This window comes from Leuresthes tenuis, unplaced genomic scaffold (genome assembly GCF_036924035.1).
Source record: "Leuresthes tenuis unplaced genomic scaffold, fLeuTen1.0.hap1 SCAF_24, whole genome shotgun sequence".
Lineage (NCBI taxonomy): Eukaryota > Metazoa > Chordata > Actinopteri > Atheriniformes > Atherinopsidae > Leuresthes > Leuresthes tenuis.
This window is the reverse complement of record NW_027325378.1, coordinates 2,999,555-3,027,261: the sequence shown is the minus strand read 5'-3', so window position 1 is coordinate 3,027,261 and position 27,707 is coordinate 2,999,555. Positions and strand designations below refer to the sequence as shown.

The window sequence follows — 27,707 nt, the reverse complement described above, 5'->3', positions numbered from 1 at the left end:
TGTCAAGAAGCCGTTCTTAAGGAAGGGAAACAGGGAGAAAAGGCTGAGCTGTGCCAAATGACACAAGAAGTGGACTGAAAATCAGTGGCAACAGGTCTTATGGAGGGATGAATCCTCCCCAGAGCCCGGACCTCAACATTATTGAAGCAGTGTGGGATCATCTGACAGAGAACGGAACAAAAGGCAGCCCCCATCCAAAGAAGAGCTTTGGGATGTCCTTCAAGAAGCCTGGAGAACTATTCCTGAAGACTCCTTAAAGAAATGACAGAAAGCTTGTCTCAGAGGGTTCAGGCTGTGTTGGAGAATAAAGGAGCTCAGACCAGATATTCACTTTAAAATGCCTTAGAATAGCCTTTTATGCTCCATTTACGTCTGCAAACGTTCCAATAAACTGTAGCAACTGTTCACATTTCCCTGCAGAATATAAGGAAATGAGGAGCAGCCTTAATTACTTCAGTCAGCCCTGAAGTACCTGAACTCCTGCAGGTTGTAGCTGTGGCAATGAGACACCAAGACGTGGGAAAGAGATATTTTTATACGGCCATGAGTCAGCACTGTGTGGGAATGAGATAACTAAACTCACAGTAATGAGTCCCCACGAGTAAAAGCATCTGTTCTGCACCGCGGGGCCTTTATCCTTCATGAGGCGCAGCTAAACTGCAGCGGCATGATTATTAACAGCCTGCTTTCAGGAAAAAATGACTGCGAGTCGCCTGCTCAGTTTAATTTAACACGAAGGACCTCCTAAAACCCCATGGGGTCATGTTGGTTTAACACACAACCCTGGAGCAGGTTCCACTTTGATTTTATGCGTCTCGTTAACATCTGGCCATGACAGAAATGTCGTGTGACCAGCAAAAGACCTTTTTTAAGACTTTTTGACACTGCAGCCTGGAAGTAGAAGAAGTTGTGGCTCCAGTACAACTTTAGGGGTTTGTTTCATACCGAATACCTGATTACTTATGGCACATAAACGCATTGGCACTCACTCTTGATGCCGTCCAGGTCAGCGGAGGCCAGCGTCTGGGCTTCGCTCTCATCCGTGGGGATGCGCTCGTACTTGGCCTGCTCGGCGCCCGTCATGTTGCCCGTGCGGCGGCGCTCTTGCAGGTCGTAGCTGCGGCTGGCTGAGGAGACCCTGGCCAGCGGGGGGTGCCCAGGTGGAGCCGACTGGGCGCCGGGAGCGTCAGCCGAGGCGGATTTACTGAAGAAAAGCAGAGTGACGACGTGAAAAAAACCTGAAATCTAAACTTTCAGCTCTACAGCAGCGCCGTCTTTCAGCAGATTGTTTGAAAAGAACTCGAACTTCACCACATTAAAGCCTTCTGCTTTACAACAGCCGACTTACGGTCCCCTAAAGTCAGCTCTTAACTGTATTCCAAACGCCTTCTCTGCTCAGTCTTATGATGGGATGTCATAAAAACAGCTCTGATTAGACTGCTCCCCAGACAAGAAGAGGCTAAGGATGTAACGCAGCTCAGATTAAAGCCTCATCGAGGGGAAAAGTAAATGTCATAAGGCGGAGCCTGAGGCTGCTGAGGTGCAGCGTTGTCTATAGCGACAGGAGATATATGGGCCTGAGGAGAGGAGAGATCAGGCCCAGCAGGCCCACTGGATGCCTGGGACATGGAAACGCAGAGGCACCAACCTGCTACCTTATGCAATCACCTCAGCAGCTCGATTATAAAGCAAACAATGACTTTAATCAGCTCAATCGATCACACTCACTCAGTGGAGGACGCTTCAGTGTCTGCAGCCACAGCAATCTGCGGGACGAAGTTCAGCTCTCGAGGCGAGTGGGGGCTCTCTGTGCCACTTTTGGCCATTTGGTCTTCATCTGAGAGGAAGAACTGAGGCGGGAAAACAGAAGAAAAGCACAGGTTTTCTCTCACAGGTCCAAAAAAGTAATAAGCTCTCATTAAACTGAACCTTGGAGGCAGAAAATGATGGTTTGACACAATAATAATGATGAAAACATGCAAATATAGCTCCAAGAAAGCTTAATTCCACGTTTAGTCATTTGATTTTAGATTTTTGTGTGAAACTAAAGAGCAGAAACATAAGTTTGGGTAAAAGCTTAAGATTGCATTTACTTTCTGCTCGTATCAGATCTGGTTTGGTTTGGCATCATAACAACAACAACTAAACATGAAACTGACTCATGAATGATTGAGGCTGTACTGAAATATTCATAAAGGAAAATATGGTCATGCTAGAACCGTGAGGAGGACGGTGAAGCCAGCTGATGTGTCTGTTAAAAGCGCTTCAGATGCTTTAATCATGGGGCTCTTTGTCATCTCCAAAAGCCTTTTTAAAAACTTTAACTTCCTGATTCCACAAAAAACATTAAATCACATTCAGGCCGTTTTGAGTGAAAAGCTCCTGGAGTCCAGTGACCTTCCTAAAAAACCTCTACCAGTGTTTTCTAACCAAGTCCTTCCCAGAGGGAGAAATCCACAGACCAGCTGGTGCTCACAGTCCAGAGGTTAACTTTCCTGACCTGGAAGGTGGACAGTGCACAGATCTGGCAACCGAACCGTCATTTTTTAAGAGTCCTACAGAAAAACTGATGTAATAACAATAAATAAAGCTAAAGTAATATATTAGGGATATATTAGAATATATATAAAGGGAATATATTAGAAAACATTTGAGGACATTACCTCCACATCTTTGGGTCTCTCGGACTCGGGTGGAGCAGAGGTCGTCTCAGCCCCCTCATCCTCCTCTTCCTCTTCATCTTCTCCCTCTTCTATGGGCCCACTGCAGGGGGCACTGCTGGCTTTGTGATCTTTGTCCTTTTTCCTCTTCTTGCCGCTCTTCTTCCTCCGTCCCTCGGAGGGCAGTTTGGACAGAGGTCGGTGGATGTGGTGAGAGGAGTGCCGGTGGTCTGCAGAAACAGATCGTGGACGAGTCAGTGCCAGAAAGCGCTGCAAGAGGAAGACGAACACAGCAAGAAGGAAGCTTCTTTCTGCTTACATTCAATGTCCTCTTCATGGTAAGAGTGGTGCTGCTCATCGGGTACAGCAGCAGGGCGGAGGATCTGCTGGAAGCGCTGGACGCCCAAAGCTTTATTCAGGTCCCCGTCGTCCTCCTCTTCTGGGCGTGGAACCCCGTGAAGAGAGGAGGAAGCAGGAGCCTCTGGCTGGAAGAGAAAACAACAAAATATATCATTCAATGCTTTATTGTTCAGATCAGTGTGACAATTCAGAAGAGAAAGGGGGATGAAAGACTCTTTAGTGTACTGGTTGTGTAAAGAAAAGCTTTTTTTCCTCAGTTATGTAACACTTACTGACAGAAGGACATAAAAGGACAAATTACATTTTCAGTTTGTCTACAAAGAGGTTTTCTGAATATTTTTCCATCAACAGACTCGGATATGAGAGTTTTTCTGAGCTCGTCTTTCACCACTAGAGGGCGCTCTAATCCCGTGACTGAATCACAACCCAGACATTACATGATCAGCCCTCACATGCATGCACTCCTGAAGATGAGATTCAAACTGGAAACAATAGCCATGTGCATTGATCAGTTCCAGCACTTCCAAGCTGTGTGACTTTGGGATCACATGGAAGGTAAGAGATCTGTTTTCCTGCAGCAGCAGCTTGCTGCGCCCTGCCCAGCTGGTGGGGTGTTGTCATAAGGATGGATCCACTCTGGCTGAGGGGACTGCGGTGAAGACACCCAACGGCAGATTCATTGTTGCCATGGCTACCGTGTAGGTATGCACGTATCCTGCAGCGAACCCTTCCCGTGGCGAAACTCAGGGGTCACAAGCCACCCGATGCTCTGAAGGATTCTCAGGATGCCCAACGAGGAGGTCGAATATAAGATTTTCCTCCTTGCTGCAGGGAGCAACAGATCGCATGTGATGATATAAGATCACCCTTTACCTCCTGGGGCTCCTCATGACTGATGATGATACACCAAAACACTGGAGAAATATTTAAAATGTCCACCCAAGCATCCAGAAACAGCTGAATTCCTGTTGAAACAGCATCAAAAGCAGTTGAAACGAGCTCCACCTCAACATTTTTACAGCTTTGATACTCTTTGGGACACCATGTCGACACCATTTCTTTACTTGATAAAGATTCACCGCAGCGCTTTCACTTTGTAACAATGAAATCTAACATGTTTCGAGGTGAAGATGCAAAGAGAACAAATGGCAACAAGAAACGGAGATTGTTCTGGAAAGAATACAATTCAGGAGCAACTCTTTCCACCTACCGAAGAGATAAAAGAAGCAGAACAGCGAGCTTCTTCTACACCTGATACTTGTGTCGTTCTGCTCATCAAATCCATCCCAACAAGAGAAGACGAACAGGAAACTCAGAGCTCAGACAGAAGCATGTGCCATACGCTGTGAAAAAGGGATTCCCATGACCCATGTACATAAGAACGGGTTTTAACGGGCCCGTTTTAACATGCCACACAGGTGGCAGAAGCAGAGAGTCCTCATTCATCATCAATCCAAAGTTTTCAGCTCCTAAAACTGCTTTTTAAACATCTGTGACAGCTGGAATTAAAAGGAAATTCAGTCTTTTTATATAAAACAGGAAACATGGCGTTGAAACGAGGGTTTAAAATGTTAAAACTTCTCCACGGTTCCTTTTAAATTGTCAATCATCCCACGTGTAAATATTTTCACTGAGGCCTCGGAAAGATATCGTGGTTTCACAGCGAATCCCCACATCTGGGAGAGACGTGTTATAGATTCTCAGACGGGTGAGAGAATTTTCCACAACTGACACCATGTGCAGAAACAAACCCCGGGGAGCCGAGTAGAAGCTGAACTAACCCGATGAAAAAAGATCAACATTTTCTTGCACTTTTAGTTACTTTGCTGAAGGCAGCGTGAGCTTGGAGCTCACCTTCAGGTGTCCCCGCTTAGCAAAGCCTCATCGGAAAAATCAGAGCCCAAGTTAGCAGTATGGAAGGTGTGCAAAGGCAGAATAACAAGACTCACATAAGCTCTCCAAGGAAATGTGTTTAGTTAATGTGTGTTGAAGGGATATGGCTCAGGAGCAACATCATACAGACACCATTTCCCTAAAAGCAGGTGATTTATCAGCGGATATGTCAGGAAAACAGGCTGAAATTAAAGGAGTTCAAGGCATCCCTGAATAAATTCTCATCCAAGCTTAAATTAATTAATCACCCATGTGGATATGTTTCATCCTACGTCATAAAATCTTATTGTAGCAGTCATTAAACTTCCATTAATGGGACATGATTTACGTTTATGTTGACTAAAGCTCATCTGATACACTGAAACAAAGGAAAGGGTATTTAAAATGGCCTCCTTTGGGAGGAAAATAAGGTCAAAAAGCTGTGCTGGAACCCAGTAAATGATGGAGACCTGCTGATGAGGAATGTTTATCTTGGTTTATTCATAAATAATTGCTGGAAATACCATGAACCTGCGGCTAATGAGCGTCAGTCCATCCCATAATTGATCAGCTGAGAGCAGAGAATGACAATCCAATCCATCCTGCAGTGTTTCAGTGTTTTCTGTAAGAGACAAAGACTGGATTTGGGCTAAACTTCAGGCTTTGTTACCTGGTAGATTATTTATAAGCTACACCAGCCCAAAAACCCAAAGCACACATCCTCTTTACATCAACTAATACTTGGTAGCAGGAAGATTATTAACTCCAACAGTTAATATAAAGGGCAAAAACACTGGAATTTCATTTTAAATGTCCTAAGCTAACAGGAGAGCCGCTCCTGTGGAGCAACAGGCTTTAAAAAAGTCGTGTGACGTGTGAAAAGAGGGTGACTGCGCTGCATGCTGAAGTAGACACCGAGTGTGAGGAGGGAGGAAGAGATTATCTGTGTCCTGAGGTAGTTTCAAATCCCACACAGTCAGCACTTCCAGGGAAGAGAGACGGGACAGGCTGCAGATGCTGTAGCGATCAGGCCATACCACACGGCTGGTGTGTCACCGCATTCCTGCAAATCTTCTGCAAGGAATCCTGATTTTACTCCAAAAGCAAACAGGTTGTGACCCAGTTATTACCAAGATTTACGTTTATATTAAGCAAACAGATCCTGATTTTTCCCTCCTCAATAAAAAAATCCCCTTAAAAGAAGTAAAGAAATACAAATTAACACCCTCATCAGCTCTTTTAATCAATCTGAAACCACAAAAACAATTAAAAATCAATGATTCTGGCTCCTGTGTGGAAATTTCCCGCTAATTACTTTTATTAGCCATAAGCTTTAGGATATGTGGGAGCCTGGAAACAGCTTACTGATAAACAGCACATGCAATAGGAGGTGAGTCACAAAGCACTGATCCCAATCACTGTGTCACCCACAGTAAGTGATACTTTAACACTGGAAAGTCAAAGCTCACAACTGCATCAGGTGAAGGAGACGTGACAACAGCTGGCAGAGGGTGCGAGTGACAGAAGGTACATCAGAGGGGAAACTCTCCAAAGAAGAAGAGGTTTGCTAGAATTTCCAGGTTCTAATGGGGATTTTTTGGGGTAAAGAGGCTGCAACTGCCACCGTTCACAGTTACATAATCTTCCTGTTAAAGTCCAAGTGACATAAAATGTAAAGAAAGAAAAGCAACTTTGTGATTTGGCTTTAATACAATAACATAGTTTCTGCAAATGCTTCTGATTGAAGCCTACGAGAAGCTAACCGTTGTTACCCTGCAGCCCAAAAACATGCAACTGCCGACCAGTCCTGCACCCGGATCAGTCTATGGCAGGCAGAAGAAGACGCCGTGCGCGCCCGTCTGTGCACGGAAATCATGCAGCCAGCTTTGAATGAACTGGGAACATTCAGCCTTGCCCTACAACTGGAAATGATGCAAGCGTTTCCTAAGAAACGAACGCGGCCGGTCACATGCTGGCTCTAAAATGATTACCAAACAAAGAGATAAAGTCAACTGCTCAAAGCTGAAGTAAAACAGACTTTTGAGCAAATCAACACTAAGGGTTGATATTAAACAGTATGGGACTGAGATCCAGCTCACAGCTGCTGTCTTTACACCTAATCCTCAGATAAATGCTAACTAGTTAGCCTATCTTTATGCTAAGCTAGGCCAGATGGCTCCAGACATGTGGGGTCAAACTTTCCCTAAAAGGAGCACGAGCCAAAAAGCCGGGAACCATGATTTCACCGACAGATGCAACAGATGTTTGCTAGAATTTCCAGGTTCTAATGGGGATTTTTTTTGGTAAAGAGGCTGCAACTGCCACCCTTCACAGTTACATAATCTTCCTGTTAAAGTCCAAGTGACATAAGAATAGCAACTTTATGTTGTTGCATTAAAGCCAATTCACAGTTTCTGCAAATGCTTCTGATTGAAGCCTACGAGACGTTAACTGTTGTTACTCTGCAGCCCAAAAACATGCAACTGCCGACCAGTCCTGCACCCGGATCAGTCTAAGGCAGGCAGAAGAAGACGACTTTTGAGAGGATTCTGAGCAAATCAACACCAAGGGTTGATATTAAACAGTATGGGACTGAGATCCAGCTCACAGCTGCTGTCTTTGCACCTAATCCTCAGATAAATGCTAACTAGTTAGCCTATCTTTATGCTAAGCTAGGCCAAATGGCTCCAGACATGTGGGGTCAAACTTTCCCTAAAAAGGAGCACGAGCCAAAAAGCCGGGAACCATGATTTCACCGACAGATGCAGCAGATGTTTGCTAGAATTTCCAGGTTCTAATGGGGATTTTTTTTGGTAAAGAGGCTGCAACTGCCACCATTCACAGTTACATAATCTTCCTGTTAATGTCCAAGTGACATAAGAATAGCAACTTTATGTTGTTGCATTAAAGCCAATTCACAGTTTCTGCAAATGCTTCTGATTGAAGCCTACGAGACGTTAACTGTTGTTACTCTGCAGCCCAAAAACATGCAACTGCCGACCAGTCCTGCACCCGGATCAGTCTAAGGCAGGCAGAAGAAGACGACTTTTGAGAGGATTCTGAGCAAATCAACACCAAGGGTTGATATTAAACAGTATGAGACTGAGATCCAGCTCACAGCTGCTGTCTTTGCACTTAATCCTCAGATAAATGCTAACTAGTTAGCCTATCTTTATGCTAAGCTAGGCCAGATGGCTCCAGACATGTGGGGTCAAACTTTCCCTAATAGGAGCACGAGCCAAAAAGCCGGGAACCACGATTTCACCGACAGATGCAGCAGATGTTTGCTAAAAGTTCTTCTCCCCACAAGAACTTAATCCTACTGTTGAAATAAACAGAATCACCGTCAGATTTTTATCTTTAAAAACACAAAACGTACGGGAGCGAGAGGAGCTAACGTCGGTGGAAAAACCCACCTGCCGACATTAGGAGGGTAACGATCTGCAACTAGTGACACATTAAGATATCATTAGAAAGTAATGATTACCTCGGATTTCTAATAGCGAGTCAAACCTGTCGGCGAAGTAGAAGTGCATTTTGAAAGCGCAAAAAACCAGAGTAAACATTAACCGGCTGCAGAGTTCAGGCAGAGGTTAAATTTACCTGGAGAACCAAAGTCAGGGCAGGTATTAGACTCACAAGGTCAAGTTTGCTCCATTCAAATGAACGTACAACGGTCTGAGAATGATAAGAAAAGAAGTAAATATCACGGAGACGAGACCACACTTTGGACTCAGGCATTCACTCCAATCCTCCGAGCTCAAAATAGCCAAAACTCACCTTAAAAACGTAAAGAAAGTCCATCAAATCAGGTGCTGTGCAGCCAAAAGATTAACAGTAAGATAGCTATATTTGTTCTTCCACTCTGAGAACGTTGCAGTCAGAGCTAGTCGGTTAGCCTCGGTCACGTGACCGGGGTCGATCCTCAGAGAAGGAAGAAGACATTTATCAAATGTTTAACAGGTCTTCAGGCCCAAACAGCTTTGTGTAAACTCTCCCTGAACACACACACACACACCTTGCTGGGGGGATAATGATTAACCTGGTGGAGTCACAGACAAGAGAGCAGCCAATAAATGCTAACATTTTTATTATAGGGAGCTTCTTTAGCATCAGGCTACGGCAGTGTTTCTCATTTCCGGTCCTCATGACCCGCCGCCCTGCATGTTTGGGATGTTTCCCTCCTCCTCCACACCTGATTCAAAGGATCGGCTCGTCATGGAGCTCTGCAGAAGCCTGATAAGGAGCCAGTCATTTGAATCTGGTGTGGAGGAGGAGGGAAACATCCCAAACATGCAGGGCGGTGGGTCAGGAGGACTGAGAAAAACGGGCTGACAAGCCTTAATATATATATTATATATACGTTTTATGGCTTTCACCTGGCTTACAAACTACAAAAGACTTCTAATTTGTAAATCCTCAACAGTGAGAGTAACAACAGGACCTAAAAAGGAGGATTTTCTGCGATTAATCATCAGCTTCTCTCAAGCTAAAATAAATGTGGTCAGAATCAGGCTTCATGTCACCCAACAGCGTTCTGCAGGCTGGTTGTAGCTCCCAGAGCCCCCCCCCCTGGCTCAGGTGACCTTTAACCATCCCTCTTTTCTGCAGCTTGTGGCTCAGGCTGCTGGGGGCCTCCCAGGATGCATGGAGCATATGCAACGAGTGCGTCTCACATTTTAATCTCCTGCAGGCTCCTCAGGTTTCAGACCGGCACGTGTCTGATCCGACCATCCTGGGTCGAGCTTTTAGGTTTACGTTTCCAAATAATGTGTCCCCCACCCCCTCTGTCCACAGGGACTCTGTCCAACTGGTTCAACTGGACTAGTCTGGTTCCTAAAAGGAAGTTTTTCTACATAATTTCGTCAAATTCACCCTGAAGCAAGTCATTTTTCCACCAAGTGTCCTGAAATAACTTTTACTTTGATTTAATCAAATCTGTCAAAAATGACAGAAAAATGTATAGTTATTGACTCTGAAATGTGTAAAAATATAAATTAGAAGCTAAACTATTGGGAATTTATAGAAAAAAAAGCAAAGTCACCTTTTTTTCAGTAACTTTTATCTGAAAGTGAAGAAAATAAGGTCAAAAGTGAACGTTAAACTGGTCAAAAACATAATATATATCTGCAGATTTGCAGCATAGGTTTACTTGTTCATGTCTGGCCAGGAAACCTCCCAAGTTCTTACACAGGTAGAGGCAGCGCTTGTCAGCTTGGTCACATAGTTGTGCAACATTTGAGAGGAAGCAGCTCACATAATGCTGACAAAAATGCAAAGCTAAAGGAAAGGCAGGCATTTCCTAAACTGGGGCAAAAAAAACAGATTCTGTGCTCGAATGAACGTCACAAGCTATGAAGTGACCCAGACGTGGCCTCCGTCCCTGCATTATATTTTGCTTCTACTCTCCTCAAACTCACTTTCTGGCCATCTGCATGTGTGGAGCTACCAGAAAAGTGGGCTTCTTTATGAGAAATATGGGTAAAACAACACGAGATGTTGTGAAATCTGGATAAATCAATAAAAAAAAAGAAAAACTAACCCCTCTAATTCCTGGAAACCAGCCCCACACAAGTAATCCTGGGATTCACCACCTGAAATCTAGCAATATGAGCCTAATCGAGGTGGATTTTTCCCTTCAGGCTTGTGATATTTACTGCTAGATCGTCTTAATCGTCAGAGCTTGTTGAGAATCTCTAGAATACAGGAATGCAGCTCTCAGGGCTTTTTGCCATCATGTCAACCCCTCCAGCAGCCATTTAATCAGCTTTTTATTAATATTATTTCACCGTTTCTGTAGCTGTTCAGCTTGAAGGAAAGGGCAGGGAAATGCTTTCCATTGTGACTTAACTTGGCATTGTCCAGTATTCTAATGAGAGGGAAATTTCAGCAGAAGCAGCCCTCTGGGCGCATTTGAGCTATTCTGAGCATTTTAATTTTTGCAGTGAGGACTGCTGTTCGCTGGCAGGGATTAGATGCGACTGGATTTGTAGACGCATGGCAGCAGAAGGAACGGCACAGTCCAAAACACACACTTCAGTGCCAGAGTGCACAGAGGAAGCTGATGCAGCAGAAATCCTGCTCAGGGAGAATGTGAACCGAAACAGAGGAAACTTTGGGCTAAACGAGCAACACTGGAGGGTTTATTCTGCTTTTTCACCAGGAACATGTGGCCGATGATGCGGCCCGCCCTGCTCTACATGTGCTACTTACTCCATGTGTGCTGGGGTTGCTCATGGCTCCGCAGGGGAGTCTCTGCTGGTCAATGGCTGGGAAGCTGGTTTATGCTGGTGTGGCTTTAGCCCTTCTCTTTCTCACTGGGACTCAGACAGCTTTTGGGCAGCATAACCTGGAGGCAGATACAGATAAAGGGAGTTAGTTCACATGAACAGCGATTTAAAACATCCTGGGAGGGGTCACAAGAGCGAAAAAGATGGTCTCAATATTGAATTAAGCCAGAAAATATGAGGATAATCATATGTTCCAGCATAACTGGAATAAAAGTGACCTCCCCTCCCCTCCCCTTATGCATGTAAGAAATCTTGAGAACTGCCAAAAAAAAAGCATAAATTTAGTCAAACAAACAAAGAGAAGCTGCATTCTGCCATTTCTGACCAATCAGCACAGACCAAGAATTAAGGAGGGGCGGGGCTTAAAGACGGGAGACGAAAAGTGTTTATTTTTTAAGGTTAAAGTGTCTACTTAACGTTCCTCCTCCAGAGAATTATGAGCCCGTTAATGAGCTCATTAGAAGGTCCAGTGAAGAGGAGGCAAGCCTGCATCCAACTGAATACCCTCAGTGTTACCCTTCCCTTTAAAGCATGAAGAGAACCCACAGGGGCCAGCGAAAACATTAAAGTCCCGCTTCAGCGCCAGCGTTCGGTTTGTCCTACTGTAGGAACACGATGGGGAAGATCCAGGTCAAACGGCTCAGAATGACTCGATTTTAAGACAAAGGATGCAGTGAACGCGTTTTAAGGCCAGATAGGTGACCGTTCTAACCTTAGTTCTGGCCTGGCAGGTCCTCCCAAAACATGGCTCAGACACCATCTGTGTTGGTTCCTCTTAGTCCAAAGCAAAACAAATGCATCTTACTTGATGGCAGAACACGCTTACCGAGTGGTTTTCATGAAAAGTGATCCTTAATTTCAAGCTGCAATGCCTTGCAAGGTCCTTAACCTTTTAGTGAGATAAGAGGCCGATAATACAGTGCTACTGTGCAGATGACCGTCCGATAAGCAGCAGCCGACTTCACCTCCATCCCTATGTATGCCACTCGCAACATTATCAACTAAATAGTAGCTTTCTTTCAGCCCAGAGGGAGAAGACTGCTCTTTTGTTTCAGTTTCTAAAGAAAGGTTTGAAAACGGTGCCAAAAGCAGCCTGGCAGCAGCTATCAAAGTGCTGATAAGCCTCCTGATGCCAGAACACAATCATATCAAACAACCTGTTGACAGCGAGGGATTTAATAGGTGTTTCATTAGAGTACACCGACGAGAGATTACTCTCAAAGTAGTGATGTGTGGCAGCCGGCCACAGAAAACCCCCAAAACAAGGCAAACGACGACCCAAGCCTGAGAGAAAACAATGCACCACCTTCTACTCACTGCAGCAGCTGCACACCGAGGCGCTCCAGCTCAGGCAGATGAAGGAGCCACTTAAAAATGACTTTCTCAGTAAACCTAAACCCCACCACCGTGGAAGAGCTAGGCCGGCTACACAGGGATAAAGTTTCTGAACCCTGGGATCCTGGGTAAAAACCATGGGAACCGGCGGATCTACCTCAGGGCAAGTGGGTAATAATACCGCAAGGATAACAATATGGATCAGAGAGAGAAAACAATAACAGCAACTGTTATGATCTTTTCGAGTTGATTAAAACAAAAAAAGTCCTGGTTTTTAGCGATCAAAATGTTTTCTGCCTGCATCAGGGGGAAATCGGCCTGTCAAAAAGCAGCTGACTGCCTCTTGTGCAACAACTGAAAGGACCACAAGGACATGGCCGAGTGCTGACGGTGCAAGAGGAAGTGAGGACAAGTTGTTCATGTCTTCCTGGAGGAATGCAGAAGCACGACACCTTGCAAAGGGTTCCTGAAGTTAAATGGATGTGGAATTTATTCATTTTTACATGCTGAACGAACACAGTGCACAGCTGGCTTTGGGGAAAAAGGTCCTTCTGGGAGGAACCATGCATGAAAACAGGAAGATGGCAACTAGTATGGACCAAGGAAAGTAATTCTAGCATTCATAAGCACTGTGAGAAGTGAACTGAATGCATGGATTGCATCTATTCTTTAAAACTAAGCTGGGTTAATATGAAATGTGTGGATGAACTCGCTGACGTTACAGGTTAATGTTCATCTGACCCTCACAGAGAGCATGTGGATGCTCAGAGCAAAGAACACACGTGTGTCGACACGTCGCCCATAACGGGGGATTTCTGTTTCAACTAAAACTAAAATAAGGATCTATGAAGACATGATGCTGCCAAAGCCCTGAAGCATGAGCTACAGGCGGATGGTTCGGCCTCCGGAGACTCCTGATGTCAGCGCCGATGACATCATCAATGATGATAAAGAAGTTTTACCTTGAAAAACAGTGAGAGACGGTCCCTGCAATCAGCAAAGTGCTGGTGTTTTTAGGTTTTCCTGTTCAATGCACTTCGGATGAACTCCTATAAACGACACTTCTTAATCCAACACATTTCCTTATGGAAACAAGGAAAGAAGAAGTGAAAGGAGCGAAAGGAGGAACTGCCCTTGAGCAAAATATGTCAATGTGGCACCTTCCTACAAGGCTATGCAAAGGGAACAGTGTAGAAAGAAGTAAACCTTCATTTAACATTTTATTTCTCCAGCTTGTGGCTTTGTTTGTGCATTTTGTGGCTCTCTGAACGTCCTTCGAAGGCTGGAGCTTTGCCACAACTCACCCCAGTCTAAACTTAACGGGTTTTATGAGCCAACTCGGAGATTAAAACGGGAAGTGATTGAACCAACAAGTCGGAAACAGGACACTTGGAATGCACTCTGAAAAACATCATCGCTCTAAAGGCTACTTCCTCTTGAAAATGTCCCTTTTTTAAATCGATGGGAACAAAAAGGGGGTCGAGAAAAGAGTCCCTCGTTCCTGGGAAAAGTTCAGCTGAAATGCAGCTTCTGATACAGTGAAAATACATGAAAAAACAGCCGCTTATTTTGAGAAAAGCACTCGACTTCTCTTTAGAGCAACGTTGGATACCTCGAAGAGTCCGACTGCCAGTTCTGTGAAACCGGCTGATGACAGCTTAAAGAACCGAGGCTCACTCAGATACTCGAGACCACGCGTCAGCACAAGAAACTCAGACCTGTCAACTCTAAAGAAACATCTTGCACTTTCATCTCACGTGACCCTCGGGGTTAAAGATAAACAAAACTTAACGGGTTTTATGAGCCAACTCTGAGATTAAACAGGAAGTGATTGAAACTACAAGTCCCTCCATCCTCTACGAACCAGTCACATTAGGACTTGGTGAATTGATCGAGTTAAAACATTCAGAGGGGATTACAGCAGATAGAGCAGCGAAAGGAGGAACTGCCCTTGAGCAAAATATGTCAATGTGGCACCTTCCTACAAGGCTATGCAAAGGGAACAGTGTAGAAGGAAGAAAACCTTCATTTCACATTTTATTTCTCCAGCTTGTGGCTTTGTTCGTGCATTTTGTGGCTCTCTGAACGTCCTTCGAAGGCTCAAGCTTTGCCACAACTCACCCCAGTCTAAACTTAACGGGTTTTATGAGCCAACTCGGAGATTAAAACGGGAAGGGATTGAACCAACAAGTCGGAAACAGGACACTTGGAATGCACTCTGAAAAACATCATCGCTCTAAAGGCTACTTCCTCTTGAAAATGTCCCTTTTTTTAAATCGATGGGAACAAAAAGGGGGTCGAGAAAAGAGTCCCTCGTTCCTGGGAAAAGTTCAGCTGAAATGCAGCTTCTGATACAGTGAAAATACATGAAAAAACAGCCGCTTACTTTGAGAAAAGCACTCGCCTTCTCTTTAGAGCAACGTTGGATACCTCGAAGAGTCCGACTGCCAGTTCTGTGAAACCGGCTGATGACAGCTTAAAGAACCGAGGCTCACTCAGATACTCGAGACCACGCGTCAGCACAAGAAACTCAGACCTGTCAACTCTAAAGAAACATCTTGCACTTTCATCTCACGTGACCCTCGGGGTTAAAGATAAACAAAACTTAACGGGTTTTATGAGCCAACTCTGAGATTAAACAGGAAGGGATTGAACCAACAAGTCCCTCCATCCTCTACGAACCAGTCACATTAGGACTTGGGGAATTGATCGAGTTAAAACATTCAGAGGGGATTACAGCAGATAGAGCAGCGAAAGGAGGAACTGCCCTTGAGCAAAATATGTCAATGTGGCACCTTCCTACAAGGCTATGCAAAGGGAACAGTGTAGAAAGAAGAAAACCTTCATTTAACATTTTATTTCTCCAGCTTGTGGCTTTGTTCGTGCATTTTGTGGCTCTCTGAACGTCCTTTGAAGGCTCAAGCTTTGCCACAACTCACCCAAGTTGACAGCCCAGTCTAAACTTAACAGGTTTTATGAGCCAACTCTGAGATTAAACGGGAAGTGATTGAACCAACAAGTCCCTCCATCATCTACAAATCAAAGTCACATTAGGACTTGGTGAATTGATCGAGTTAAAACAGTCACCAAATTTTGAAAGATGCCTTTTGGGCTGGGGGGGGGATTACAGCAGATAAAGCAGCGAAAGGAGGAACTGCCCTTGAGCAAAATATGTCAATGTGGCACCTTCCTACAAGGCTATGCAAAGGGAACAGTGTAGAAAGAAGAAAACCTTCATTTAACATTTTATTTCTCCAGCTTGTGGCTTTGTTCGTGCATTTTGTGGCTCTCTGAACGTCCTTCGAAGGCTGAAGCTTTGCCACAACTCACCCCAGTCTAAACTTAACGGGTTTTATGAGCCAACTCGGAGATTAAATGGGAAGTGATTGAACCAACAAGTCGGAAACAGGACACTTGGAATGCACTCTGAAAAACATCATCGCTCTAAAGGCTACTTCCTCTTGAAAATGTCCCTTTTTTAAAATCGATGGGAACAAAAAGGGGGTCGAGAAAAGACTCTTTAAGAGTCCCTCGTTCCTGGGAAAAGTTCAGCTGAAATGCAGCTTCTGATACAGTGAAAATACATGAAAAAACAGCCGCTTACTTTGAGAAAAGCACTCGCCTTCTCTTTAGAGCAACGTTGGATACCTCGAAGAGTCCGACTGCCAGTTCTGTGAAACCGGCTGATGACAGCTTAAAGAACCGAGGCTCACTCAGATACTCGAGACCACGCGTCAGCACAAGAAACTCAGACCTGTCAACTCTAAAGAAACTTCTTGCACTTTCATCTCACGTGACCCTCGGGGTTAAACATAAACAAAAGGTTACAAATTCTTTACCACGTCTCCTTATAGCGATAAGGAAAGTTAAAGGAAAGTTAAGCGGCAGGACGGAGGTCACGGGCGACACTTGAACTTGCGACACAAGCCTGCACGTGTCTGTCAGGACGACCCGGGCACGGCTTCAGTTAACTTCACTTGGCTCGCGAGTCCCGACCGCAGACTGCATGCTTTTCTACATATTCTATCAAAACAGGATAATTAGAGAACAGCTCAATAAAAAAACGCACAATAAAAATGCCTTTGACCAGAAATAGAAGCGTCTAAACTTCAACCAATACTTACAGAAGCAGGACAATGACAGGGAGAAAAGGACATGTTTAAGGCTTCATTAAAGCAGAGGTTAGAAAAAAACTAACATTTCTGCACTGCTGCGAGAGCCTTGATGCCCTCAATGTTTTATCTGACGAGATAAAAAGCTCCAACATCCAAGCTGCTGCCTTAAATTCAGAGAATCAATGCTTTTATCACCTTTAAAAAGACAACGAGCAGAGGAATTATCTTAAAAAACTGGGTCACAGAGTGTGATTACGGAGGAGACACCCCCGCTGAAATGCCACAGCATCTTAGAAAACCATCAATTCCTAATAACATGGCAGTAAAAGCCTCTTATTTAGGATTAATAACATGAGCCAACGGACAGACAGCAGCTTGTTTGAGGCATTTTTTCCAACCTGTGGAGCATTTCTGTGTTTGTTTACGAATGGTTAAAGATCGCCGAGGTCCAAGTCTGACTCAGCTCTCCCCTCAAGTCAACTGGATCTTAATAAATCAGTAAAGTTTGGCACTAATGAGAAGCTGGTATCATCTGAGCTGAGCTGCATTAGTCTTTAGGAAACTCATTAACTGGGAAAATTAATTAGAACAGATATTAGAATAAGTAGAATAAACAACAAGCAGTAAAAATGTGACAAATAGGTCAACATGAGAGGATTGAAACTGCCCAAGAAAGATAAAGAATCCATGGTTGTACTATACCTTTGAGTTCTCACTGCAGAGAGGCCACCGCAGACATTGTAGAGCAATTCTGAACTCTGCTGTGAAAGAGCTGGTCAGAGTGCAGGGGGGGGAGCAAACAGAGGGAAAAGAGAGCGATAGGGAGACAGAAACAAGAAAAAACAAATGAGCGTTAGCGATGTGGAGCGAGTGCTCCCTCAGACCGACATGTGTGGACTGATAACGGCAGTCTTCCTCCTCAGGATTACGTTTCCTCCTCCAGCCTGCTGACAAGTAGCCATGTGACTCCAGGACCCATTCAAGCCTGAGTCAGAGGCTGCTGCTCAGACAGCATGTGGCTGATCTCCGTCTGACACGCACACACCAGCTCAGAGTGGAAATTTAACCCCGCTGATCAATACAAACCCAACGTTAAAGAGTTTTAACCCTTTTGGATTCAAGTCTGCTTCCCAGCTCTTTGCAACAGGTTTTTAAATGCCAGGAAAAACACGTGTCTCAGCTATTTTCATAACTGCATCGTGGTTTTTTTTTACTTCTTAAGGAAATAGCATCTGGTGATTCATAAATAACAGACTGGAGGGGTGTTAGAAAATATTCATAGCAACAAGGCTACTCCTACATATTAAAATAAGGGTGAGCCCAACACCTCCCAGACCTCTGTTTCAGCATATTTAGCTGTTAGATTGAGGAACTACTGGGTCAAGCTGCATTAAGACAGACTTTAACTGAACAAAAAGAGTTCAGCTACTGCCAATAACTAAATAAAGCTCAAGAAGTTCGAGTTATTCATGTAGATCTGAGACATTTCATGTAAAAACAAGGAAAAAACATCAAAAACGTCCACAGACTCGACCTCTGATGACGGGGGATACTTCAGGGACCTGAAAGCACCATCGGTTATATCAGGTCAACAAGCCCATCCATGTTCGCTGTAATCGTGTGATGCTCAGAAGACAAATGGTGGGCGAGGCCTGCCTGGCTGCTTAGTCTAGTGGAGATTTGGTTATTTGTAGGTGACGCAGGCAGCTAATCTTCAAAGGTTTTACCGTTCATTAGCTTATTTTGATCAGTTCACAGGAGCTTTTAAAGCAGTTAATTTCAGACCTGGACACGATTCAGATGTTGCAGGAAACTAAAACACTCATTTAACTTTAGTGTAAAACGTGCCCAATCCCGTCTGATGATGCTGCATGCGTCGGTCAGGGGGTCGTTCACGCCGTTTTACCCAGCTTCCCCCTTCTGGAGGGTCCCGGCTCAAACTGGGAAACCTCACATCAACCACGCAAATATTCTCCAAGGTGAACATTTAGCTGCAGGAGAAGCTAATCTTTAAGAGAACCCACTCGGGCATCCGTGTGACGTTTCATCAGATAAAGAATAGAGAAAAAAAGAGAGACGGATGATGTAAAAGGTGGAGAAACCTCAGTTTCAAACTGCTGGAAATGTCAAGCTCCCAGTTCCAATCTTAGGCAACATAACTCCGTCTTTACATGCAATCTGGACCAAAAAAGAACCTGTGAAACGCTGTCAAATAACTGGCCTTTTGAGCATTTAGCAGATGACACCAGAATGAAAAGGAATACATTTCAAAACATTGCCACCATGTGACTTTCTTACAAATAGATTTTGTTGTTCTTTAAACTCACATGAGAATTACAAACAGCATTTCTCATGAGGAAGTCCTGAATGCGTCCTCAAAATATCTTCTGACTGGAGATAAAGAGCCGACGGGTGAATAAAAACAGGGTTTAACTTCCCAGGTTTATCCCACACAGGCAAAGACAGCAGGACAGAGAGTAAGCCACTGACCCGCTTCACATCTGGCGTGTCCTTGGTGATCCAGTTACAGAGTTACAGATGTAATGCACGACAGAAGAGGGCCGTGCACACACTTATTAGCCTGTGGACGAGTCACGGAAGCTCCCATAGACTCAAATGAGCGTCAACCAACAGCTAAATACAGCGTCTATGTCCTAAAAATCACAGAATGTGGAAGTTTTAGGAGAAAATGAGTGAATACTAAAGGCACAGCTCATTTAAAAACACATCTTTTGGTACTAAAAGCTTTACTGACCTGGATTTTCAGGACAATCGTCAATAAAAAGCCTATTTTGTCAAGATGATATTGATCAGTGGACTTCCAGGAGCCTTTGAAGGAAACTTTTTGCTTTGATCCTTCTTAAAAAAGAGTGGAGCACATCAGTCCAGCTGTGAGGTCTTTCCACCGGCTGCCGGTCCATCAGAGGATAGACTTTAAAGTTCTGATGCTGGTCTATAAAGCTCTGAATGGTCCAAAATACATCAGTGACCTCCTGACCCACTGTGAACCTCCCAGACCCCTCAGGGCATCTGGATCCGGTTCTTTATCAGTTCCCAGAGTCAGAACCAGACCTGGAGAAGCTGCATTCAGCTTCTATGCTCCACATGTCTGGAACAAACTCCCAGAAAGCCTCAGATCAGCTGAAACACTCAGTATTTAAGTCCAGGTTGAAGAAACATCTATTTTCAGCTGCTTTTGAATAAGCTTGAGTTTCAAAACGGAATCATATTTTAACTATTGATTTTATCTATTGTTCTTATTTCCTTCTTTTGTTTAAATTTGAAATCATGCTTTTTATTTCTTCTGTTTTAATGTCTCTGTAAAGCACTTTGAATCACCTCGTTGTTGAATTGTGCCAAATAAACTTGCCTTGCCTTAAAATGAAGTGAAATTAAGGAGAAAACAGAGAATAACGTCAGAGCGCCATAGCGTCACACCTGATCCAAACCCAATAAAAGGTGAGGTGTAGCTTAAATAAACTCATGTCTGAGTGGTGATGTGGGTCAGGTCATGCATTTGTGATTTTACAGTCCTGTTTGTTTCCCATCATGTGACACAGGCTGCCTCTTTGCAGCCAATCACAGGACGGTAACACCAGGTGTGAACACGTGTACCTGACCCAGGACGCACGATAGCGCCAAAAACCGTCTTCTTTTAGCATGATGTGCAGCTTTCCTTTTTATTAACGGGACTAGAACTGCGAGCATCTGCAATAAAGTGAAGGAGTCATCACTTTATTCTGCAATAAGCTGCATAAACACACGTTTTTCAGAGTAATTTCAATATATGAAGCAGCAAAGATAATAAATAGATAAAAATTCTCTCAAAATTAGGCTCAGAGAAGCTAGCTCAAGCTGCTCTCTTTCTTGCAAGAAATAAACGTTTTGTGTTAATTGTATCCCTAATTTTGAGAGAATCTTTCTGACATAATGGTCCTTCGAGCCGGATTCGAACCAGCGACCTGAGGATCTTTATCTCAGGCAAACTGATTTTCTGACACAGCCCCACTTAGAAATAGGTTATTTTGGGATGCATTAAATGACTTCCTGCCGCTCAGATTTAAACATAAATCAAATCGTTCTCATTAAAGTTAACTCGGTTTATATTTGTCTCTAAACCAACCATCGGTGTGAAAAGTTAAATTCACTTTGAATACAACGAGGGAAACTTATGTCATGACGGGATCGCTGCCAGTGTCCAATCCCACCTAAAGTCAGAAAAGCCACCGGATCAGTCGTGTTTTCCAGCGAACAAAGAACAACTGTGTGATCTAAACATGTTGCGCACCCATTTGCCAAATAATCAAGCGCCACATTCCACACGAGCTTATAGGAGCCGAAGGCTACAGAAATACCCAACCTCGTAATCGTCTGTCCCCCAGGGATGGAGGCTCGCTGCACGGTCACATGCACGTCTTGCGGGGAAAAGAAACACAGTTAAAGCCACAAGCAGCTAAAACTGAAGTCCACTTCAAAGAGAGGAGCTTTCCTTGGCCCCAACGGTGTGCCGTTAATAGCATTATCCACCGTGGTCAGCTATATAAAGAGGTGTGACTTTATACCAGCGAGGACAACTGACAGCCTCCTCTTAGCTATGACCAGCACGCGCCACGCTCCCATCACGCCAACCTGTCGAGAACAGCAGCAAAGTTCATTCTTGCATCTTTGGGACATTTTATGTTGAGCTGGATTGAAGGTTTGGTTCAGATTTATGGCTAAATGTGGTGAAGTAAAGCATCTCAAGCATACTTCCAAACATGTTCCACCCACTAAAAAGAAGCTAAAACAGAAAAATAAGATTTCATGAGAGGATAACATCCCTCCCTCAGTTTTTCTAGCTTTTAACCGAAGTGTTAACACATTTCTTTCCTGTTATTCTTCTCTATTTTATTGTTTTGTACTTATTCTTTTCTTTATTTATTATCTGATGTAAAGCACTTTGGTACCGAAATGGATTGTTGTAAAGGGCTGTAGAAATAAATTACATTTATTTTAACACATTTCAGAAGCGCTCCCTTGAGTTTCCTGTTATTCTTCTCTCCACATCTAAAACGAGGCTACTGGGCTATAAAAGAGTTCATCTGAGGGCAAACTGCACAACTGCTAAAGAACCACAGTGTTAAAAAGGTTAAAAACTAAATAACACTCACCAAAACTCTCCTCGGGGCGCTCAGCCAGTCAAATCTGCCCGATACTGCAAAGGCTGACCATGATTTGTTGTATACCTGCCCTGCCTGTGGATCTCTATGGAGATTTGGCCTCGCTGTGTGTTAATAGCTGTGAGTCCAAGCGTTTTGGCCTGAAATAGCTCAGCAGTTTCGAAGCCACCTCCAGAGCCTTTCACTCCCCACTCTGCTCTTCACAGCCCAGCGGACACATTAACTTCACTTGGAGATTGGCAGACTCCAGCACTTCGGCATGACTGTGCTTGTTATGGGTCCTCCACAGCCAGCAGCTGCACTCTATCAATCTATCCCCATCTTTATATCGCGCTTTGTCCCATCGAGGCTTCAGGCAGCAGCCGCTGTGCTCGCACCTGTCTGGGGTGAGAAGGGATTCAACAGCCAGCTGAATCCCAGCCATTTAACCAATGCTTGCCATCGCCACTCAAGCATGGTCACACCTGGCAGACTTTAGAGCCTAAGACACACTGTCGGAAAGTGCCGTGTGATGAAGAGGAACCAACAGGATGGTAATGGACACACCTTTCAGCCACAACATTAAAACCAACCGCCCAACATGGAGCGGGGCCTCCTTATGCTTACAAAACATCTGACCTGAGCCGTTGGACGCCACAAGGCCTCCTTAGGTGTCCCGCAGCATCAGGTGGAGACGTTACCGACAGATGAGTCACGTAAGCTGGGAGGAGAGTCTATTTGTTTGAGATTTGGGGATATTTCAAACCATTCTAGGCCCTTTATCCTGTTCAAAGGGGCTTCTTTCCATCAGGAAACAAAGTGCACGAACGCTAATAATAGTCAGTGAGGCAGCATATGTTAAAATAGCATCCCCATGAATGGCACCACTTCAGGTTTCCCAGCTGTTTCTGTCCCACCCGACGGAAACAACATGATTCATCAGACCAGCACACCGTCTTGCTCCATGCTGCAGCTCTAAATAATGCTCACTGTGGGGGGGGCTGTCACCGGTGGACAGGGTCAGCGTGCACATCCTGACCGGCCTGCACTGACACAGCAACTGTGTTCAGTGAGAGCAGCTCCCAACAGACAGTGAGCTACCTGCTGATGTAGCCCAATGATCAGCGTTACTCTGTGCTCCAAACATCACTAAACTTAAAGGGGAACTCTGGTGTTTTTAAACCTTATTTCTGGCATGAAATACGTTCATCTGCTCACCGAGAACAGTTTGGTGAAAGTCGGCGTCCTTCAGAAGATATTTAGATAACTGGAGATCCATATAACGGAGTGAACGGGGCTTAGAGGATGCAGCCTCTAAATAAGGCATTATCTGTCTTTATTTCACCAATACTTTAAGAAGAATGAATGAATCAACGTGTGCTATAGCTCTGTTAGCTCATAGCTGCTGTTATGTGGCTACTTGCAGCTATAGGAGAGCTAACGGAGGGAATTCTACACAGGCACTCTACTGGGACCACTTCATCCACACGCCCCCCTGCAGCACAGTTTATTCACTCCGTGCTCTGTGACAGTCGGCTAACTTCACACAGAGTTTGCTGCTGATAGTTTTGTGCAACATGGCAGGATATTTATCAGGTTTTGACGACGTGAACGAAGACTTTGAGTAAGATGGACGTTCTTACCGGAGTGAATGAGCTGTGCTGCAGGGGGGCGTGTGGATGAAGTGGTCCCAGTAGAGTGCCTGTGTAGAAATCCCTCCGTTAGCTCTCCTATAGCTGCAAGTAGCCACATAACAGCAGCTATGAGCTAACAGAGCTATAGCACACGTTCATTCATTCATTCTTCTTAAAGTATTGGTGAAATAAAGACAGATAATGCCTTATTTAGAGGCTGCATCCTCTAAGCCCCGTTCACTCCGTTATATGGATCTCCAGTTATCTAAATATCTTCTGAAGGACGCCGACTTTCACCAAACTGTTCTCGGTGAGCAGATGAACGTATTTCATGCCAGAAATAAGGTTTAAAAATAATCTTTTTCCTTTCCTTTGTCTGTAGTAAACCGATGGGCCGTGACCATCAGCGGTTTTACCATTAAGAGTGTCGCTCGCCACCTTACACCTGCAGCCTCAAAGCTTCAAACATCAATAGTGGCTCCAGGTTAAAGCACATTAACTGGACTGTATTCCAACACTGCAGCTAATACACGAGTCATCTGAGCCATATACAGCACAGAGGAGATGACGCTGCGCAGCTTCAGGACTGTGAACAATGAGATTAATTATGCTGTGTAGTACTGTGCTGCAATGCAACAGTCCTGAGGCTCTTATTGTAGTTTAACAAGGCGAAGAGCCCCAGAATGACTGAGAAAAGACGAGTCTGTCATTTCCAACCTTCACTTAACAATGTGCCCTTTCTTTCCAGTCCTCTGAGACCGGTCTTACTGAGCTCCAATAGCGCATGGGTGTGGCTCTTCTTCTCAAAGCTGCATCCAGAGCTGCTCAGGTTGCATCAGCTGCACAAAAAGTCAAGTCAAGTTCTCACAGAAACACAGCGAATGTGGAGCTGTGCCCTGCTGAACCTTTAATAACCGTATTCACTCTCCTGAGACTCAGACAGAGGCGGGAATAGCACATCCCTCGGGCTCCCACAAACAAAGCAAAGGCCTAAAAATCTCATACTACATTCAAATCAGCTGTTTATTCATTTCCTGGGAAACACTGTGATTATGTTTGTGTGGCCGAAAACACAAACTGATGAGCTCTGCTAGCAAAGGAAAGAACTGACATCTAAACTGTAGCTTAATAAAGACGCCAAGTCAGCAAACTCCACGGTTTAACATGGCAAATGAGACCCAAATAGCAGTGTTTAGCTGAAGATTGGCATCTATTAGGCTTGTTTATGGACATATTTATGTGCACAGGGAAGGTAAACCAAAGAGAAAACCGAGAGCCTGTGTTGCAGGAAAAAATGCTTATTATCAGGCTCCTTTCCTTCCTCCTCTTCTGCATGACCAAGCAATTCACAACAGGAATGTGGAGACGGTCTGACCCCCCCCCCCACTTCATGAAACTGTCGTCACGAGTCAGTTTAACTAATATGTTTGACATATTTCTGCAAAGGGAAACCACCAGAGGTTAGCTGGGTCCGTGTGATGCGTTTAGGCGCCGCAGTAAGTGACAAAAAGAAGCTGAAAAGCTTTGGAATTTGATCTTTTCGTCTTTTTTTCCCCCCCCTTCAGAGATTGAACTGGGTCACAAACATTTCATGAGTCCTTGGCATGGACTCTGGGTTTTGAAAGGTACAAAACATGACAATCGCTTTGTCTAGGTTTTAAATCGAAGTAAAATATGTCCTCAAAAAGCCTGGAGTGCACATGGAGATGATACTGGTGAGTCAGCAGGAGAGACATCCTTCCTCTGTCCTGCCAGAGGCCACGTCCTGACATTTATCAGCCCCCAATGCAGCTCTGGGGACCTCAAACCGAGCAGTCGGGACTTGGAGGCATCTGACAAGTAAAACTAATGCAAAGCAATGATTTCAGTTTAACTGAACTTTCTTATATTTCTATTTACCAAGCAGCAAAATATAAAGACTCTGGATGTTTCAGTGAGCTGAGAAGCAAGAGAAGACTTCAGTCTCTTTGGTTTTTGATCCCCATCACAGTAAATAGGGCATCAGGCATGTTAATGACAGTGGTTATCAATTATAATACGTCCCAACTGAGCTTGTGTTCACACATTTCCATAAGAGATAGCAGCAGTGTCCCTGTGTGCATGCATCCATCATAACATCTGCATATTACAGCATTAATATGCAGATGATGAGATTATTACAACATCTGGCTCCAACACCGTCCTGTAAGACAGTGGAAGTCATTATTTCCCATGAGAAAAGCCTGTGTTTAAAGGCTGAATCTGATGCTTACGCCTCAACAGGTAAAATAACTCAACTCTCCATTGCAGGAAGCAAACAATTCCCCCTTCCTGGCAGCTCAAACAGTTCGTAACAACATATGAGAGAGCTTTTTGAGAGGTTTATCATCCGTCTGGGGCAAAGAAGAACAGCCTACAAACAGCTGTACAGATTCTCCTAATTTTATACGGCCAAGATCATTTAATCCTTTCAGATCTGACGCAACATGCAGGCGCTGTTTCCATTTAAGAGACCAGACAAAGAATATCTTGATGAAGCTGATTTACAATGCTTTATCCTCCATCTTTGTAGTCTCTTCGTAGCCTTAAAACCAAAAAGATTTCCTGAAAACTCACTTCTTAAACAAAGCCTTAAACTGTAAAAAGTGTTTTCAATGGTCTGATGAGTCAAAAACACTTGATGAGTTAAGAGGAAAGTGATCTGTGTAACTGTGTCACCAAATGACCAAGAATCAATGGTCCCGTTGTTCCTCTCAGCAGCGAATGAATGAATGAATGAATGAATGAATGAATGAGAGGTAAACACACCCCCCCCCACTCCACACAGCCTTGGCGAGAGCTTCGTCTTGTTAATCGGACAAACACTGGTGATTAAAATGCGGACCAACTCATCAACGTGAGCACCAGGACTGGTGTCAGGACGCGTCACCGGCCGCGTCACCGCCACTTCCTCAGAAGCCCCTGGGTGACCCGCACCTCGTCGTCTTACCTGCTTAACGGGACGAGAAACAAAGCCGAGTCATCCCCGGAGGCAGGGGACAGTTGTGTGCATGTGTGGCAGTTTGTGGCTGTCAGTGCCGAGGCTGTTCACAGAAAAACAAAAGGAGTCAACATTTGTTAATAACCCCAACACACACACCCAAAAACACACGCTTTCATCACGTGAAATCCCTCTGAAGCTGGCGGTCACACACAGATTTTTGCTTCTTTACTTACCGGTACCTGGTACTCGGCTCAAACTCTCTGAATCGCTCCTTGAGCGCGTGTCATCTCCCTGAAATAAACCCGCCACCACTTCCGGTGAGAAGGTTCAAATTAAAATCATTTGACACATAATAAAAGAGCACCTGCCTCGGTTACACTTCCAATAAAACACTTCATAACGACTCCGGGTAAACGATTAAGTAAAACCGCGACACGTGTCACTGCGATAAAAGTCTATTTCATTTTCCAAACGTCATTCTGTCTTTATTTAGAAGACACGACAATCTAAATCCGCTTTTCCTCCAGTAATTTCTGTCAGTTTCTCACCCTTTTCGCTACGTGGTGATTCGTGCGCATGCGCACGGGATGATCCATATTCCTGAGCGAGGGCGTCGTTCCGTTATATAGCTCATGACCTCCAATATGAATAAGAAAAGCATTGAAAATCAGCCAGAAGTTTTGTTTCTTCTTTCAAAATGTTGCTCTAATAGCTTCCCGATGTGAAACTAAAACAATAAATTAGTTGTTGAGCTTGTAATAGGTAAAAATTCGCTAAATGTTTATCTTTTTTGTGTGAAAATGATCTATTTCCTTTTTAAAATGATCTTGTATGGACTTGATGCGGACCAGCTCATAAGATTAGTAAAGTTTTGGCTAAATCAGAAAGGGAATTATTTGAAAAAGCTTCCTAATTGATTTTTCTGTACTTTTCACCTGGATGAGCTACAGCCTGCTACAGTTGTCATGATATCAGATTTATTTCACATAGTTTTCATGACTAAAATCATCCAAGATAACAACATTATCACCATACCAGTCGAACATTTGAAAACATTTAGCTATCAAACGTATTCGTCTTTGTTTCTTATGCTTTTTGTCACTTTATTTCTCAGTTTATGTACATTTGGTTGATTTTTTTACAATTACAATCAACACAGAAAGTTTAGCTTAGGTAACAAATAGGTAAATATACTATCTATGGTAGATTAAGTCAAGGTTTCCTATGATTTTAGGACTTCATTGCTGCCCTCACCTCTTCCTGCTCCACCACAGTCAACCCATCACAAACACCTGTTCTTCATTTCCCTCAATTAGTCCCTTAAAATACTGCTTCACATGC

General features: G+C 44.1%; 1 protein-coding gene across 3 annotated transcripts in view; it reads right to left on the bottom strand.

Moving 5' to 3' along the window:
• slc4a2b (solute carrier family 4 member 2b) overlaps positions 1 to 26,687 on the bottom strand; it is a 45,908-nt gene extending 19,221 nt beyond the window's left edge. Inside the window, exons 1-8 of one of the 3 annotated variants that reach the window (XM_072378967.1) lie at positions 26,600 to 26,687; positions 26,373 to 26,466; positions 17,335 to 17,404; positions 11,106 to 11,241; positions 2,980 to 3,145; positions 2,664 to 2,890; positions 1,729 to 1,850; positions 990 to 1,204 (exon numbers count right to left, since the gene is read on the bottom strand). In XM_072378967.1, coding sequence (XP_072235068.1) covers positions 990 to 1,204; positions 1,729 to 1,850; positions 2,664 to 2,890; positions 2,980 to 3,145; positions 11,106 to 11,129 — 754 coding nt within the window. In that variant the 5' untranslated portion in view covers positions 11,130 to 11,241; positions 17,335 to 17,404; positions 26,373 to 26,466; positions 26,600 to 26,687. Of the gene's footprint in view, positions 1 to 989; positions 1,205 to 1,728; positions 1,851 to 2,663; positions 2,891 to 2,979; positions 3,146 to 11,105; positions 11,242 to 17,334; positions 17,694 to 26,372; positions 26,467 to 26,599 lie in introns of those variants that run through there. The other 2 variants (XM_072378968.1, XM_072378969.1) reach the window with 2 other exon arrangements.
• Positions 26,688 to 27,707: the final 1,020 nt, after the last annotated feature.